Source organism: Melozone crissalis, unplaced genomic scaffold (genome assembly GCF_028551555.1).
Source record: "Melozone crissalis strain CALT ecotype California unplaced genomic scaffold, PUWL_Pcris_2 ptg000027l_1, whole genome shotgun sequence".
In the NCBI taxonomy this organism is placed as follows: Eukaryota; Metazoa; Chordata; class Aves; order Passeriformes; family Passerellidae; genus Melozone; species Melozone crissalis.
The window spans coordinates 38,121,735-38,139,565 of NW_026535805.1; the positions used below are offsets into that span (position 1 = coordinate 38,121,735).

Sequence of the window (17,831 nt, forward strand, 5' to 3'; positions counted from 1 at the left end):
TTTCTTCTTCCCTGATGTGATAAACCCAGCCTCTGCCTGCAAGCCTCAAAAGGATGTCAGAGCAAAGAGCAGATCTTGCAGCAGCGATTTCGGACGGCTTTCAGGGACTTTCAGCAGTGGCTGGTCAATGCAAGAGTCACCACTGCCAAATGCTTTGACGTGCCTCAAAACATCAGTGAAACTTCAGCAAGTCTGCAGAAAATACAGGTAACTTTATAGCAGTAAAATACTAGTCTAAGGGAGACCAAATCAATTTCATGTACAGCTCAGATTTATTTCTTTGATTAATTACTGCTTTTGCTAATGTTGCTATTGTTAACACTAAAGGTGACTCATTGCAGAGAAATAAACACTTTTTTTTTCTATTTTGTTTAGTTTAATTATGGGCTACAGTTTGTAAGTAGTTATGTCTCGTAAATAGTTTTCCTTTCCTTGTTTCTTTTTTATAATGTGAGAAAAATATGTTTTAGGTGGGAGAGTACTGTAAATCAGAATGATACCAGAATGGAGTCTTAGTACTTGGAGTTATTTCACAATTAAGTGAATACTTTTCATCATGTATGAAAGTGGAGCCCTTATGGTACAAGAGCAGAGTTAAATTATAAGCAGTGGGAGCAGGCATTTAAAAAGAATATTTTCTACATAAACGTAAAATAAGCCCAGATAGTTCTATGGAAAGGAATGAGAGTTGAAAGTATATTTTAATAAATAAAATGAATGAAAGTTATTTTATTAATAGAACATAGCTATCATTTTAACTGAAACTAACAAAATGAGAATTATTTAATGAGGCTGTTATACCTTTAGTTAGATAGTATAACAGAAGAAATTTGTAACTGTTTCTCAGAAAACACCAAAAGCCAAATCACCTCTTCCTCATTTTGCTATATTCACTTTCCTTTGCTTAAGGAGTCCCTGTCTTGATATATCAAATATTTGACTGCATCATGTTGAGAATATCTTCAGAAGGACGAAAAGTCCTGGTAATTTTTTACATTAAATATAAATGTTTTAGCAAGGCTGGGTTTTTTTTTTCAACAGTGGGTTTCTTTTTTTTAAATCACTACAGCCCCCTCATAATATAGGATCATACCTTGTTCTCCTTCTCTCTGAAAGCTGCCTTAGGTGAAATAAACTTTTTTTGGACTGCTTTAGGACTTCTAAAGATGTCTTGCTTACCTGTATAAACCTGATATTTTGTTTTTCTTGAAAGTTAATGTTCTGTCTGTTAGCACGTTTTGCATCATTAAGTCACCAATATGTTTCATTTTAATATAGCCAGAATTTATAGTCCAAGTATCTCAAAGTTAACAGACCCTTTGCATTCTCCACTAAGACCTCTCATATAACACAGAATCAGAACCTGACCTAATAATTTTGGTATCAAGCCTGTTACTCCTGAGCATGGGTGTAACCTAATGATTATGTGTATTACATAATCACGATAATGTAATGCACATAATCACGATAATAACAGTTTAAAATATTTCTATATAAGACTACTAAATTTCTTTGAGTCTAAATGCTGACAAAGTTTTTTAATAAGTTACAAAGAGATTTTTCCAATAAATTGGAATTTTACAATCTGTTTCCTTAAATTTCTGTATAATTCTTGTACCTGCATTTTTCCACACACTTATTGCACACTAGCACTGTGCAAGATTTTTGTGAAGACTAATATTTCTAAACAAGGAAGGTAAATTATGGATACAGAGGCATAAATCACACAGATTGGACATTGGTCAGGTTCTGAGCATCAGCCCACACCACCACATGCTCATGGCAAGTCCAGCACAGCTGGAGCTTGCCCATGGGCAGGTGTTTGGTCCAGTGTGTGCCTCTGAGGGTATCCCTGTGTTATCTCTGTTAGGATAACTGTGGAAGGGGCTAGCAGCAAACTTGTTAGCTAAAGGAGTGAGAAGAAGCTGAGAAGTAAGAAGCAGCTAATAAGGAGCTCTCTCTAAAGCTGTAACTAAGGAGATAGAGAGAAGAAAGATAAGAGAACTTGGCAGCTAGATGAAGTATTTTTTGAAAGTTAGTTGAAGTCGCTATAACTTTTCACCAATAGTATTATGTTAACTTATTGTAGCCAACAGTTAAGGTAGAAGAAGCACAAACAATTAGAAAGTGTATAAAAATCAGCCATGTTCAATAATAAAGAGTTGCCAACTGAGACTTCTTATAGTCTCTGCTTTGTGTCATGACCGCCTCGACAGCAACAGATAACAGTTCCCTGAAAAGAAACTTTTATCACTTTCTGTACTAGTGGTATTTGAGGGAATATATTACCCAACTAAATCAGTAGTAATTGTCTCATGAAGTACGGAAAATACAGGTAATCCTGGAGTCTTAATGTGTGTATTATTCAGACACTTTGATTTTTGGATCAAGTAGCTGTTCTCTCTACCTCCCATCAATACAAACAATATTGAAATGAATTTACTGAAAATTCATTTACTGAAAATACATAGCACATTAGCAAGCAGTAAACTCTCATCACTGATCAGTTTTCTAGCAGCTTGACTTTATTGGGACTCAAAGTTCACCAGTTAACTTTTTTTGTTACTATTTTTAGGAATTCTTATCAGAAAGTGAGAACGGGCAACAAAAGCTAAACCTGCTGACATCCAAAGGAGAACTACTGTGCTCTGTTTTACCAAAGGAAAAGGCTAAAGTTATCCAGGACAAATCTGCTGCTGCTAAAGAAGATTGGAAAAATTTCATCACCACACTCCACCAGAAGAAATCTGCATTGGAGGTATGGAACCAGTGAGAAAAGACTGGATCTAAATTTCCTCTTTGCTTCTATTTGAAACAGCACAGTTTAGATGTGTATATCTGTGAGTATTTACTATGTGACAGAATTAAGAAATAGATGCTTTCAAGAAGTCTTACTCTTCTGCTTGCATTTTCCTTTTGTTTACTTCTGCTATCTTTATGACCTAATTCACTTTAATGTGGTGTTTCATGCAGAAGGGTGTTGTTCAGAATCAAAACCAGCAGTTCCTGAAATTCAGTAGTCTCATCAAATGTGCTGGGTTTCTAAAACATATTTTCCTTCTGAAAAATGGTTTTAGTGCGGGTTTCTGAAACAGCTGCTTATTGAATAGTCCCAGTAGAGTATGCAAATTTTGTTTCTCTTACTGCAAATACGTGAAATGTACTTATTTAATTGAGCAACTTTTTAGATAACTGCAAGTGCCTTTCTCCGTTCAGAACTCACAGTTCAACCAGTAGGTGGTGAATATCTTAAAATTATAAACTTTTTAAGGTCATAGGTTTTAAGGTCAAAATGTCTCATCTGAAATTCCCTGCATAGAATAGGATAATTAAAGTTCCTCAGCATTCTTGTTTCAAACCAATGCTGCCTAGACAGGTGATAAAAAGTTTAAATACACTTAATGCATTATGTAGGAAAGCATTTCAAAGGAAATTCTCAGATAACAAGGACTTACTTTTCTTCATCTTAAGGTTGTTATGGAAAGAGGATGTTCTCAGTCTTTTTGAGTCAAGCATTTTTCAGTCTCACAGGCTTAGTTTTTTATTCAGATGTTTAAGTGGTACGGGTGTAGCTGAAAAGAAAATTAAATATGTCTGGGGGAAAAATACATTAAAATAAATAAGGCATAGGAGCTGTGCTGTTCAGGTTTTTATTCCACATGAATTATTTTAGGTGCTCTTTTATTAAATAATGCAGAATAAGCCTGCAAGAAAAGTATGCAGGCCTGAAGGAATGCTGTTGTATGCATTTAATGCACTTTTTATGATCAAAATTTTAGTCTATAAAAAGAATACAACCAGAAACATTCCCCAGGACTGGGTTGAATTTAGACATTACCTGGAAACATTAGCAGCCCACTTAAGGAGGGCTTAATGTTAATGACTGAAGTCACATATTAGATAACTCACATCCCAAATTAGCCTTTATTCACACTACCTTAGTTATGCGAACTGGAATTAGATTAAGTCAAGTCTCATAAAATCTGTAAAGCTTTACAATCAAAAGAAATTTGTTTCAGCCTTCCCTCAGCTGTGTAGTACATTGTTGCTTCTATTTTGCTTTTTAAAAGTGTGCCCTGTCAAACTTTTATTTCAGTGTCTGTGGGATAAGAACAGGCAGAGCTCATGTAATTTATTTGAAGAGTTTTGTATAATTTGCCTGCAGTTATATATCTTTTTTGTGTTCTTGATCTGTGTGTTATGAATTAGTTATGTCTAGTGCACTGGGACTATTCATAGAAATTTGCATGCCTTCCTAGAGCTTAAAGATCCAAATGAAGGACTTTGAAGCAACTGCTGAGCCTCTGCAGGAGTGGCTGACCACAACTGAGAAGATAGTACAAGGAAGTAGCAGTCGGCTCCATGATCTTCCTTCCAAGAGGAGAGAACAGCAAAAGCTGCAGGTGACTTATAAGGGCTCTTAATGCAGCCAGACCTTCCTGTTCCATTCTCCTGGCCTCATTGGTTACTTACAAAAGCTTAATCATTCTATCATCCTGACCTCTAAATAAGATGGGAGCTTTTTTTGAGGTTTACTGTTGATGATCCTGTTTCCATCAAGTTTTGCATCTCCACATTTCTTATGACATGCTGCTGCATTGCTGTAACCGTATGGTGTGCCTGTCTCAGCAAGCTTGCCATATGTCACTTCTATTTTTCATGGCACCTTCATGCTTCTCCATCTCCTGCTTTCTTGCACCCACTCTTATTATTACTGTGCTTGTGCTTTACAGTCTGTCCTTGAGGAAATAAGCTGCCACGAGCATCAGCTCAACAGGCTAAAAGAGAAAGCTCAGCAGCTGTGGGAAGAACAAGCTGTCAGCAAAAGCTTTATGCGCAGAGTGTCTCAGTTGTCTTCTCAGTATCTTACTCTAAGCAATCTGACTAAGGTAATGCATCCAATGTATGTGCTCCTAAGCAACTCCTGTGATGTATGTGGGGAAAAATAAAGACTGAAATGTGAAACACTGCAGTTGTCTTGCTTGCCTGCTCTGTGATATGTCTTAGCTATTCTGTCTTTCACATTGACTTATAAGAGTGGAGAGTAAGGACTGTCAAGAAAATGTAACTGTGATTTTTTGTTATTAATTTTTAAAAGTGTACTGAATAAGAAGTAAATCCCATCTGATTATACAATAATCAGACTTTATTTTGATTCTTTCAAGCATGAAGACAATTTTGTAATAAGTTGCATCTGAAAGAGGCATTTTTCAAAAATCAGCAGAGATGGAGTTTTTTCTAGAAAATACAAGATGCAGACAAGTTGTTATTTTATCTTATCCTTTAATGATGATTATTGACATTGTAACTATTTTCACCTAAAAGTAATGGGTCTTCTAGAAAAAATTTACCTCTTAAGCTGCTTTTAAATGTTCAAGGGGAGGCATAGGCCAAATTTTAAACCATCAGACCAAGAACCGAGAGTTTAACATCACTCTCTTTTTTTGAGCTTCCCACACTTCACCTCTTAATAGTTCTACCATCTCTCTAGTGGAGACAGATAAGAAAACCTCCATATTAAGACTCTTATTTTTCTCAAAGTTCATGTCATGAAGAATGATTGATATAGGCTTACAGTTGCTACAGTAACTAGAATGATTAAGGATATAGGAAATATGTTTTGGAATAACAATTCAATTCAGAAAGTATATATGTTTAAGGGATTGCTACTTTGGCAATTCCTACTTTTTCTGTAGAAGAAAAAATTATAAGGCATATATTTGATTTACTGAAAATTATTGTATGCACAGCCATAATAAATTTTCATGTCTACAAAATGAGAAAGTGAAAAACGAATGAGTTGCCAACACAGGCTTATGCAAGCACAACTTGTAGGAGAGGTCAGGATGAGCAGGTGTCATCTAAGGTGCTGGATACATATGGTCCTGCATGTTGGAGAAACCCTGAACCCTTTTGGATAGCCATGGATCTTGAGGAAGGTCGCTCTCAGTAATTTCCAAAGCCTGTTATATTGACTTGATATTTGTTCTCTGTCTCAGTGGAAAAAACACCCTCTGCCTTGTATTCTTGTTCACCTCAAGCCTTTTAGCAATGTAACTACAGCATTTGTTTTTGATTTGTATGAGTGTCAGTGGTTTTTCAGAAGAATTGTTTTACCAGCGAGAGTCATTGAGGAAACAGGTCTTTACCAAATATCAACAAAGCAATTTTGCTGCAGTAGTGTAGCTTCTCAGGCATAAATCTGTTTTTACACTGGCCAATTGCACAAATTAGCTTCCATTGCAACACTGACATGGAGCTTAGATGTGATTTACCATATGTTTAAGAAAAAGTGAAACCAGAAAACTGCAGCTTTAGATTTAGAAAATAAAAAAGTACATTTCTGAGATTTTAATTTTTATTTTATGTTTGGACAATTAATTTGTGTGTGAATGCAGAATCCATTCCATGCTTAAGTGTACTTGTAATTATCAGTGTATGAAGCAAACTTCTCTGTGTGATTGATGAGACTCATTCTAAAGTCCATGAGTTGGTATGGAGAATAGGGAATCCTTTAAATAGCTGTTGGTGCTAATTGCTGTATGAATTGCAGGAGAAAGTTTCCAGAATGGACAGGATTGTGGCAGAGCACCAGCAGTTCTCACAGAGTGTCAAGGACCTCCAGGACTGGGTTGCTGATGCAGTTCACATGCTGGATTCCTACTCCCATCCTACGGCAGACAAGAGTGTTCTGGATAGCCGGATGCTAAAATTAGAGGTATGGAAACAGGAGTTCAAAACCTGCTCTCTTTTAGATCTATATGAAGAATACAAATATAGGATAGTTAGTTGTTGCATATTAGTCTAATAACTGTTGTTCAGATGCTGATTTTCAGTTTATTCAAAAGTAACTCCTTTTGTAACAGAAAGAGCTCTTCTCTAAGAAGTAGATAAGGACCTTAATGACATGGCCAACTGCATATATGAAAATTCTTGAAGTACTCAAAAGATGTTGAGTGGCTGATGAAGTTTAAATGGAAGAAGTAGGGTAGTCACTTCTGTTAGTTTAGTATATTTCAATATACTTAGATCTTACAGGTGATACAGTTGATTCAGCAAATCTTTTCCTATAATTATTTGCTTTTAAAATGGTGATGACAGTTAAGAAAATAGCATCTGCTGACAACAGATGCTATTTAGGGCATTATTTAGAAGACAATATTTTCATTTTATTGATGTCTTGGATTCTGAGCCAAAGATCTTCAAAATTATAAGGCTAGGTCAAAAAGCAAAAGACTGTAGCATAATACTAAAATTACGTTTTGGCTTTTGTTTATTGAATCTTTTGGGTTCATGCTTTCAGGCTTTTCATGACTACATAGTGTTAAAAACTGTGAGTTTGCAACTGCACAACTCCAGGAGCTGAAGTCCCCAGGCTGACATTGATGATTGATTTTATTTGTTGATACTGTCATGTTGCAAATATTTCCTGGAGTGGTAGTAGAAGAGCTTTGTCATTACATCTTGTTGTCTGTATGAATGAATCCTCCTGTTTTCCTTCTAAGTGATGTTTTCTTTGGAATGTCAGCCTTTTCACTGAACAGTACCTTTTCTGATATACTCTAAGTACCTGCACAGATTCCACGAAAATTTTCCTGTTAACTAAGGGTTTTTTAATAGCCTGAACCTACCCATTGAAAGTCACTTCCTTTTGTGACGCTCAGCTGTGAACCCCACTGTCCATCTTCCGATTCACTGCAAGCTGCTAAATATGATCAGGTTATGTTCCATTGAAGCTAGTTAGAATATTCATGTCCAGGTAATGATAAAAATAAAGTATATCCACTCACTTCTTAGGGCCTGCTAGCAGTGAAACAAGAAAAAGAAGTCCAAATGAAAATTGTTCTGACAAGAGGAGAATCTGTTCTGCAAAATACTTCTCTGGAGGGAGTACCAGTGATTGAAGGCCAATTGCAAAATCTGAAAGACAGCTGGGCTTCTCTTCTGTCTGCTTGTATCCAGTGTAAGAGGTAAAAAGGGAGTGAGGTCAAGAATGATGCTTAGTAACAAAGCAGTGTCAAAGCTTTTGAAAAGTAATTCTATTACTTCAGGAGTCTAATGTAAAATGATTGCACATGCCAAACAATCTTAGAAGTTGTGATAGATTCATTTGAAGTAGAAGAAGGGGAGGAAACTGAGAGATCTAAGCTTTATTAACACTTATTATCAATGTACTCCTAAAATTGGATTCCATGTTCATCATCTTGAATATTTTACTTTGTATTGCACTTGATGCTTTGAAACCTTCTCAGAAATGAAATTTTTTTCATGGGCATTAATGGTTGCTATGTCAAGATCCTACTTGCTTTTCCACTTGCTACCATTCCAAAGAACATACTGTAAATTACAGTGTCCAACAGTGCTGCTCCTAGTGATAGAATAAAGAAATATAAAGGAAAAAATGGAGATTTCTCTGGTGGAGCATCAATAGTTGCAAATGTTTCAAGTTAAAGAAACAAGGTTAATTAAACATTAGAATGCAGTAACTTTTGAATGTAGGTAAAGGGGCAGGAAATTTCTGATTCTGGGTCTTATGCTCTCAGTTGCAATTCATTTACTAAACCTAGAATGTGTCAACTACATAAATTACAGATCTACTTAATATTTCATGTTTGGAAAACTTAATTTCTCTTTGTTAGTCGAACAGTACTGCTAGTTAAAACCTGTAGGATTTTAACAGATTGCTTATCTCTCTCATAAAAATATCCTAGAATATCTGTATATGACTATATCTCACTGCTCAAATAGCACAGAACTTTCACTGTCACAAAAAATATGTATTTTTAAATTACAGTCAACTTGAAGGAGCTCTCTCCAAATGGACGAGTTACCAGGAAGATGTTAATCAGTTTTCCAGATGGATGGACAAAGTAGAAACAAGTATGAATGCATCTGAAAGGCAATATGCTGAACTGAGGGAAAAAACGGCTGCCCTCAGCAAAGCAAAGGTGTGTTTGATTTACAACAAACCATCAACAAGTGCATAACCCCTTAGAGGCAATAAACCAAACTGTCTAACTGCAAGATTAATCTGTGGTCTTGTTTTAATGGTGCCCTTTATGTGTTCTTCTCTTTCTGTTTTGCAGCTACTCAATGAAGAGGTGTTGAGTCATAACAGCCTGTTGGAGACTATTGAAGTGAAAGGAAAGGGCATGGCTGAGCACTACATTGCTCAGCTTGAGCTGCAAGACCTTCAGGAGAGGTATAAGTTCCTCAAAGAAAGAACAAAGGTACAGTTTTTCTTCATAACATTACTTGTTTAGCTGGCAACAAGGAAAAGATATTTTCATTGATCATTTATTTTACAGTTAAATGAGGATTAAGAGTTTGGGGACAGTTGTAACTTACTGTAACAGAAACCTACTAGGGTGATTAATAAGTCTGTCTTCCAGTACTGAGCTTCAGATCTTTCAGAAGGGTTTTAAAAATCAGAATAGTCTGAGGAACTCCATGTCAAAGGGTTCGTTGACTTCAGCACAGATATAACTTTACCCAGTGTGATTGAAATGTTGAAAAAATCTTCAGACCTGTGATTTGCATAAGTGTATGGTTGCAATAAATTTTATCAGTCAGTTGTGTGATTTACAAATGTTTGGCAGCTACAGAGATTTTATGAATGAGCATGAACCTTATTAGCAAGTAAACTGACACAAGTGTAATAGGTACTACATTTCCTGATAAATACTGATTTTGTATATCTGGAAAAAATTAGGACATAGATTAAGATCAGGATGGGGTTTAGGGTAAGATATAAGGTAAAAAAGAAATAATAAAGGACCTGGTGATAGAGATAAATCTAGGCAATTACCTCCAGTTAACCCAAGTTCTTCTGTGATAATTAAATACTGACTAACACATGCTCAGACAGCTGACTTTGCTTCAGGATAACAATGTAGCAAAATTGAATTTTGTTGTCTCAGTGATGCCTTTGTCATGAAGAATGACAAAATTCAAAATTCAGTTTTTCAAACACATAAGTGATTCAGTGTTTTGTGGACCTCTCTTCCACAGCTGCAAAAAATGCAATGCTCGACATTATTCTTTTGAGCTTGAGTGAATAAAATTGCTCAGATTTGCCAGAGAGATAGATAAGTGCTAGGAAATATACTATTCCATGGAGGTGCCCTAGTCATTACCTTTTTCTCCTACACAAAGCTATGCAAGCTACTTGTATTTGCTCAGTTAGAGTAACAGCATGGGAATGAGAAGAAATAGATGGTGGCTCACAGAGGCAAGAGTTCTGTACATATTACCTCACGTAGCAAGAAGCATTGCTTCTTTCTCCAAATGACTGGACTTCTCTGTTCCCAGCTGTGGTGATAGTGTTAAGTATTAATAGTGCAATCTGCCCTGAGAAAGAAATTAAAAATTCAAAGCAAATAGCTGGAAAGTTAAGAATGTTCAAATATTTTACTGATCCTCTGGCCAGGCTGGAAACATGATAAGATTCCCCAAGGATTTATGGCCCATGTCCGAGCAGACCAAGAGTTGTAATTTCCTAAGCCCTTGTTGAGAGGCAAGAAAACTGGTCTGTCTTCTCCCATTCCCACTTCTGAGCATGGACAAGCCTTTTAAAAGATGTGATAAGACTCCTGTTCTCCTCCTTTCTCCCACTAGACAGACCTGTTAGAAATAAGAGGTAAAGCAGACAGTAAATTCATCAGAACTTGGTTCCTCATTCCCATAATTTCTTAGAGGATGGGAATTACATGTAGTATAGTTTTCTTGCACTTAGTAAGGATAATCTTGTACCAATATATGACACCTTTCCCTCTGTACTCCAGATACGGTAATATTTTAGTGCTGAAATTTTTGTAACTTGCTCACCCACATACACAGAAGAGTTGTAGTCTGTTTCTTACTGTGTGTAGGGACTGCTGATATCTTCAAACCTAAGATAGTGGATATTCCTAACAGAAGATTCCAGTTCCATTTGCAAAAAAAAAAATGTCATGCTAGAGAAAAGAATGCAATTTCTAAGGTCATATGCTTATTAATCACTTCAGCAAAGTTAATTTAAATTGCAGTAAAAATCAAGGACGTTTTTTGTTATTAACCACTAAGGTGTTATTTAAAAGCAATCCCAGATCAAAACTCTAAATCTCTGAAGTTACAAACTTCTGGAATAAGTATTTTTACCCCTATGTGTCTCCCTCTTTCCCTATAATCAATTTAGTCATCTTCAGAATTCAAGTACTCTTGAATTCTTTAAAAGTTCAACATCAGATTCAAACCTTTTCCCTTGGTGTATGGCTGGGGATTATGTTTACTTGGTTTGACAATACACTAAGATATATGTACAAATTTGTAAATATTTTCACATACAGGAGGCTGTAACAAAAGCTGAAGGACTGCTTACTTTACACCAAGAGTACCAAAGAAATCTGAAGGCCTTTGAAGTATGGCTGGAGAAGGAGCAGGAAAAACTTGACTGTTTATCACATCTTGATGGTGATGCCCAGGAACAGGAGGCAACGCTACGAGATTTACAGGTATGTGATGTGTGACACCCACAGGAAAATAAAAATTTTTAAAAATAAAATTAAATTTAAAACAAAATCAATCCTGTGATGGTATAGTAACAGACTAATATTTATTGCCAGACAAAAATTGTCTTGAGACCAACTTGAAATTGCAATATATATGAAACTTTTGTTGCTCCAAAGTAGTGCCAATAAAGGTAGTGGAAATACTGTTGCTCATTTCTGGAAAAAAGTGTCAGGTCTTGAATGAAATCTCCAGGCATACTAATCTTTTCTTGAAAGTATTGAATTTTTGTTAGTTGTTGGTCTATCTCTTCTTTTCCCTATGTGTTTCGTAAAATATGAAGAGTGTTTTCATTGGTGTTCCATCTTCTATTGCTTGCAGTGCAGGTGCACCTGCTTTCAGGCAGTTCCACTCACTCAGGCTGGCTCCCATAGTGAGGTGGGAAGACTTCCACTGACTCACTTCAGTGAAAGTGAGCAGTGAACACACAGTGCTTCAGTAATTCCCCAGTTATTATCTTAAGCTGACTTAAAATGCTTTAATACCCGTTGTTGAAGGAGCGCAAAGTCTGTACTTGAGATATGAAATGTTTATTACCTTATTTGGGATACTGAGAGGGTCTTTGTATGATTAGGGACTCTGCATATACTTCTGCTCATTATAGTTAATCTACAAAACCCAATTTTGAAAATATGGATATGTATCTCAAGTGAAATCTGAGATGAAACACAGCTGTGTTTTGTAAAGGTAATTTCCTTGTTATGTTTTCTAATCAGATTTAATCACTTTGTACTTTCTGATTAATTGTTAATAAGCATGAAAAATGCCATATATATATCTAGGACAGGGTATCAAAAATTAGTCTGGAGTGTTGTCTCAAACATATGTAACAATAAATTGTTGGTTTATTTTGGAAGATTGAGGCCTCGGTGTTTAAAGAGATTCAACTTTAGAACCAGTCTTACAGTCTGCTTTACACATCTGGAAAGTTTTGAATTTATGCTGTGGTGAATGGATTCCATCCATCCCATGCTGTCTCATGCAGCCAGTGTTTCAGAACTGATGAACTTGGCAGGAGAGGAAAGAATTTAGTGCATGATTTGTCAATAATTTTCTGCAGTTCAGTTGTCAGTAATAATGATACTTGGTGTGCTTTGTAAGTGAGCATGCTGTGTTATTAGAGGAAAGACTCTCTAATATATGTTTAACCATAGATAACTAAAGAGAATGCCCAGCTGTCTTCAGAGGAGCCAAGGGGGTTTTTGCCATGCGTGAATGAAAGCTGTCAATGTAGGGTATGTAACTAACTCTACCTTTACAGGAGCTGCAGGTCCACTGTGCAGAGGGACAAGCATTATTGAATGCTGCTGTCCATGCCAGAGAGGAGGTGATTCCCTGGGGAATTCCCCAGGTAGAAGACAGAGCCCTGGAATCCTTACGGCAGGACTGGCAAGTTTATCAGCACAGGCTTTCTGAAGCAAGAAGCCAATTAAACGCCACTGTGAGCAAACTGAGGTTAATGGAGAAAAAATTTCAGAAGGTTAATGACTGGTTAACAAACCTGGAGGAGAAAGTTGCCATCAGGACGGGGAGGAGGTCTGGTAGAGCAACAAAAGAAATGCAGCTTCAACAAATGAAGGTAAAGAATATAGTTAAGGCATTCCTTAAACAAAATAATATGTGTGTTTCCATGTCAATTCTTGATGGCACTGTGAAAATGAGAGAAAGCTTTTCAATTTATTCTGAGTTGTTAAATAAAATTATGTTTCCAAGAGAGCTTTCTGCCTTCTAGATCCAGGTTCTTCCCATTTTACTGCTGGAGGTATGGCTATAACAATGTTGAAATTTTGCAGGGACATCTGTAATTCAAATTCTGTGTAGTGTATGACAATGTAACTGAGTACAAAGATAGGCAGTGGAATGGAAAAGAATGAATATGGTAACAAGAGTAAAATGTGACCAGCTGTGTTATGAAGTCCCCACTGTGTTGATGTAATAATTCTCCTTGAGTTGAGAAGACATGGTTCTGAATAAACACAGGAAGCCAGGTTACACTTTACAGCCATCTTCAAAACTTCACGTGAAATCCATAGAAAGTCCAGATTGTATTTCTACTATTATTTTTCAAGGGAGAAAAAATTGCAAGTATTGTATCAGTAGTAATGAAATACAGTCCATATGGGATGAAAATCTTTCCAGCATATTTGTTACAATAACTTTCATCAGATTCTGGTTTGCTTTCCAGTTGTAAATGAATGTTTACAGCCATGGATATGCTTTTCTTTTCAATGATTTCCTGACTTAGTTACAATTAAATTCCTGATCGTTTGAGATGTTTGAATCAATCATACAAGTTTGATAATTTCTTTCTCATAGAAGTGGCATGAAGACATTACAATCTACAAAGATGATGTAGAGGAGGTTGGAGTATTGGCTCAGCAAATACTAGAGGAAAATCTCACTGCAAGTAGAATGGGAAGTCAGGCTACACAGCTTACGTCTCGCTACCAAACTCTTCTTCTTCATGTCTTGGTAAGTAACATCATAAGTTGTAACACCATAAGTTCCAGTTAAGAAGCAAACACAAGCTTTTGTAATTAAACTTTATCAGAGTCTGTTCATTACTGTAGACTCATTAGCACAACATTCACATATATATTCAGATACATATACACATAGTTTTCATTGGATTAAATGTATTACAGAAACATAATCAGGATAATGGAGCAGAATGCCCTGTTACTATCTTTTTTGATAGTTTCAGAGGAGAAATTCAGAATAAAGTATGCTTGAATGCTGATTGAGCTGCAGAGAAATGTTTTCAGACTGCCACTGATACACATTAGTATGTGGAATTTTGATTTGGTAAGGTGAAGTCTTCAGGTTAGTTTAAGTAGTAATTGCCTCATAGTACTGTAATGAAAAGTCACAATTCAAAGTTCAAAATGTGAGTACATTTTCAGTATTTAGTATTAGTTCAGTTTTAACATTGGTGATTGACATCTGTGCACCCTGACAAGAGCCCTGTAAGAATTATTTAAATTCACTATTTATGAAATAACTCAAAGCCTATATGTTTTATCTTTGTATAATAGATTTTATTAATAAATAGCAATTTATTGTGATCTTAAAGCAATACCAATGGTAAACATCTGAGTGATCCTTGTTTCTACCCCTTACCCTCTGTATTTGTTTGAAGGAACAAGTAAAGTTTCTGGAAGAAGAAATACGCTGTATGGAGGAGTCAGAATTGTCTTTTAGTGCTTACACAAATTGGTATGGAGCTACTAACAAGAACTTCAAAAATGTGATCACCAAATTTGACATGGTTGATAAAACAGTAATGGAGAAAAAAGTGCAGAAACTAGAGGTACAGCTTTCTTAAATGCAATTTTTGTTTCTTTTCGCAAGCAGGAGACTGTATTTTAACATACATCTTAACAGCTGGTCAAAATTCTGGCTTTACCTTCCCAGAGGAGATAAGACTACACAGTACAAAACTTTCTGTTATCACATCTCATTAGATCGTAGTTTGGCTATTGAAGTTACAAGTAGTCCTAAATAATATAGCAAATAATCCTAAATAATATGGACCTAAATACTAGTCCTATCCTTCCATAAGGCATGCTTGTATCTATTTTATGTTAGGTTAAAACTTAAAATAAATTCCTATATCCCCAGTTCCCTGCAAGTATGCTTTCTTTGTGCACTGTGTATTTTCTATGTCCTGTGGCAAGAAGTGCTTCCTCTTTCTCTTCATTGAAGCACTCATATTTCATCTCAAAAGTTGTAGATGAGCTTTTCATATGTCCTGCAGCTTAAGCAGCTTAAATGTAATATGCTAAGGGAAAGCTTTCATCTGTTCCAGAATTTGGAGCAGAAATCCTCTCCTGGTAGCCCTCAGCTCTGTTTAAGTTCACAAGCCCAGTGCAGGGCAGAGGTATTTGCTTTATCTGCTTCCTTCTAGCTTGATGCATCTTAACTCCACGCAATTTTGTACTGAAAAGTCCACTAATTTTCCCTAGCAATTCTTTCTGTGTCTGTAGCAAAGTTTAAAAAAAGCAAGTTTTCATACATTTTCTGTTAAACAAGGTTTCCTTCACAGGTGCTATTGAGTGATATGGACATAGGCCACAGTTTACTGAAATCAGCCCGTGAGAAGGGGGAGCGAGCTATAAAATTCATGGAAGAGAACGAAGTTGACCAGTTCAGAAAAGAAATGGGAGATCACGTGGAACAGCTTGAAGAGCTGGCTGGCTCCATCAGAAAAGAGCACATGACTTCAGAGAAGTGTCTTCAGCTGGTAAAGGAGTTCTCAGACAAGTATAAGGCCCAAACTCAGTGGGTCATGGAGTACCAAGCCATCTTACATGCTCCTGTGGAGCCAAAGAGTGAACTCTATGAGAAGAAGGCACAATTATCCAAATACAAGGTAAAAAGGGATTGCCTCATAATATTACTGAGTTTATTTTAATCTAGTGATTCTCAGTATATCCTCTGATCAGGTATCCAAGTTTCTTCAATAGGTACATGAGGTGTTTCTGCTCTGAATGTCCCAATCAGCATCAATGAAAACATGCATGATACCTGCTTCTACAAACTGGACTGAGCCCCTTGATTTGAAATGTGAACATCCTAAAAAGTCTTCCATAGCAGGAAGTTTCCTGTAATGGAGCAAAATTCTTTTATGAGTACACATATGAGTAATTGCATTGATGTCAACAGAGGTGATTGCAGTTGAAGTGAATATAGAAATCAGTTGGTCTTTCTTAACTTCAGACATTGTCACTGTTTACATTGACTTAATCAGCTTTCTGGTTAAAGCTGGATGTCCCAGCTCAACTGATATCCCGGACAGTTGCTATAACCTCCCAAGTTTTTATCAGGATTTTAATGAAGTGTTATGTTATGACTGGTTATTCTCCAATCACAAAAATGAGTAGAAGATGTGTTTACAAACCCCATTTCTTCTTCTAATGATGTTTTCGTAAAATACTCTAGGATTACAGATGTTTCATTAAATGGTACTGCTCCCAGCTGAGGTGGAGTTAACTCTAATCACAGCAGCCCATGTAATGCTGTGCTTTACATTTGTGGCTGAAAAGATGTTGCCAACAAACCAATGTTTTGGTAATTGCTGAGCAGTACCTACATTGCTTCAAGGCTTTCTTGCTAAAGCTGCCCAGTTCCCCTTACCATCTCATTAGGGGGATGGCTTTGGTGATACTTTCCCACCTATTTTCATAGTTTCTTCCTCTGAACGAATTTTATCCCTAGAACTAACCACTTCATGCAGATGGACTCCTTTGCTTCACCAGCTCCAGACTGTCAGCCATGCTACTAGCCACTCAGTTGTTTTTACATGTGTGCACAGTTGTTGTCCCAGGGCAGGGCTGAGAAACAGAATCCTGCATTGTTAAACAAAGTTCTACCTGTCTGGAAAGGATGGTATAAACCATAGTAGAAGGCTGTGCATCAGATCAAAGGGAAGTTAGTGAAATACATCTCCAGTGATCAGTAGGTATGTTTTAATTCTTGCTTGCATTGTAGTCCATACAACAGACTGTTCTGTCTCATGAACCCTCAATAAAGTCAGTGATTGAAAAGGGAGAGGCACTTTGTGATCTGGTGAATGATGTGGCTCTAAAGAACAACATTCAAGACCTTCAGAGCAGTTACCAGGAACTCTGCAGCAAAACTAAGGTAAAAAGGAAGAAACCTCGGGATTCTTCCAATTTGCTGTATTTTTACCCCTCTTTAAGAAATTAGTTATTTATTTCATGTTGTCATGTCTGTACAAAGAACCAGCTACCCTTAATTATTCTTGGTGCTTTGTTGGTTTTTTTTTTGTTTTCTTTTGGAGGAGGGACAGAAGTGACAGGCAAATTTTGAATATGGAAAAAACTACATAAATAAATCTAACCAGGGTAGCTGAAATGAATTGAGTGTGGCATGTGTAGTCTTTGTGTTTTGTACCACTAAGGAGGTATGTATCAGTGACTAGTCTGTGTTATTGTTACTACTTTTAAAAGCATTTATTAGAATTCTAAGTACATTATTTCTTAAAGGGATTGATCCCTTTAGATTATAGTCTCTCTTGTTTCTGCTTGATCTCCACAAACAATGTTTAGTTTAGTTGTTGAATAAAAGGCAGTGGAGAAAACAAACTGCAAGATGGACATAATTTAATTCAGCAAGGACATTATTAATTAACACTGATTCATTAGTCCATATGTATGTAGTACTTTGGAAGGTCTAATGCTTCTAAATACATCCTAAAGTATGATTATTCCTAAAGCTTTTAATAGGTTATACTCCTAACAAGGATAAGCTCTGTAAACCAT

At 36.3% G+C, this 17,831-nt stretch overlaps 1 protein-coding gene across 17 annotated transcripts in view; it reads left to right on the forward strand.

The window, feature by feature from the left end:
* Window positions 1-17,831, forward strand: part of SYNE1 (spectrin repeat containing nuclear envelope protein 1) — a 290,057-nt gene that overhangs the window by 146,365 nt on the left and 125,861 nt on the right. For all 17 annotated transcript variants that reach the window (XM_054279435.1, XM_054279434.1, XM_054279440.1 and 14 more), the window contains 14 exons: window positions 30-207; window positions 2,576-2,758; window positions 4,260-4,403; window positions 4,734-4,889; window positions 6,554-6,718; window positions 7,798-7,970; window positions 8,795-8,948; window positions 9,087-9,230; window positions 11,328-11,492; window positions 12,809-13,126; window positions 13,864-14,019; window positions 14,687-14,857; window positions 15,593-15,919; window positions 17,038-17,190. In XM_054279435.1, coding sequence (XP_054135410.1) covers window positions 30-207; window positions 2,576-2,758; window positions 4,260-4,403; window positions 4,734-4,889; window positions 6,554-6,718; window positions 7,798-7,970; window positions 8,795-8,948; window positions 9,087-9,230; window positions 11,328-11,492; window positions 12,809-13,126; window positions 13,864-14,019; window positions 14,687-14,857; window positions 15,593-15,919; window positions 17,038-17,190 — 2,587 coding nt within the window. The remainder of the gene's footprint in view (window positions 1-29; window positions 208-2,575; window positions 2,759-4,259; window positions 4,404-4,733; window positions 4,890-6,553; window positions 6,719-7,797; window positions 7,971-8,794; window positions 8,949-9,086; window positions 9,231-11,327; window positions 11,493-12,808; window positions 13,127-13,863; window positions 14,020-14,686; window positions 14,858-15,592; window positions 15,920-17,037; window positions 17,191-17,831) is intronic.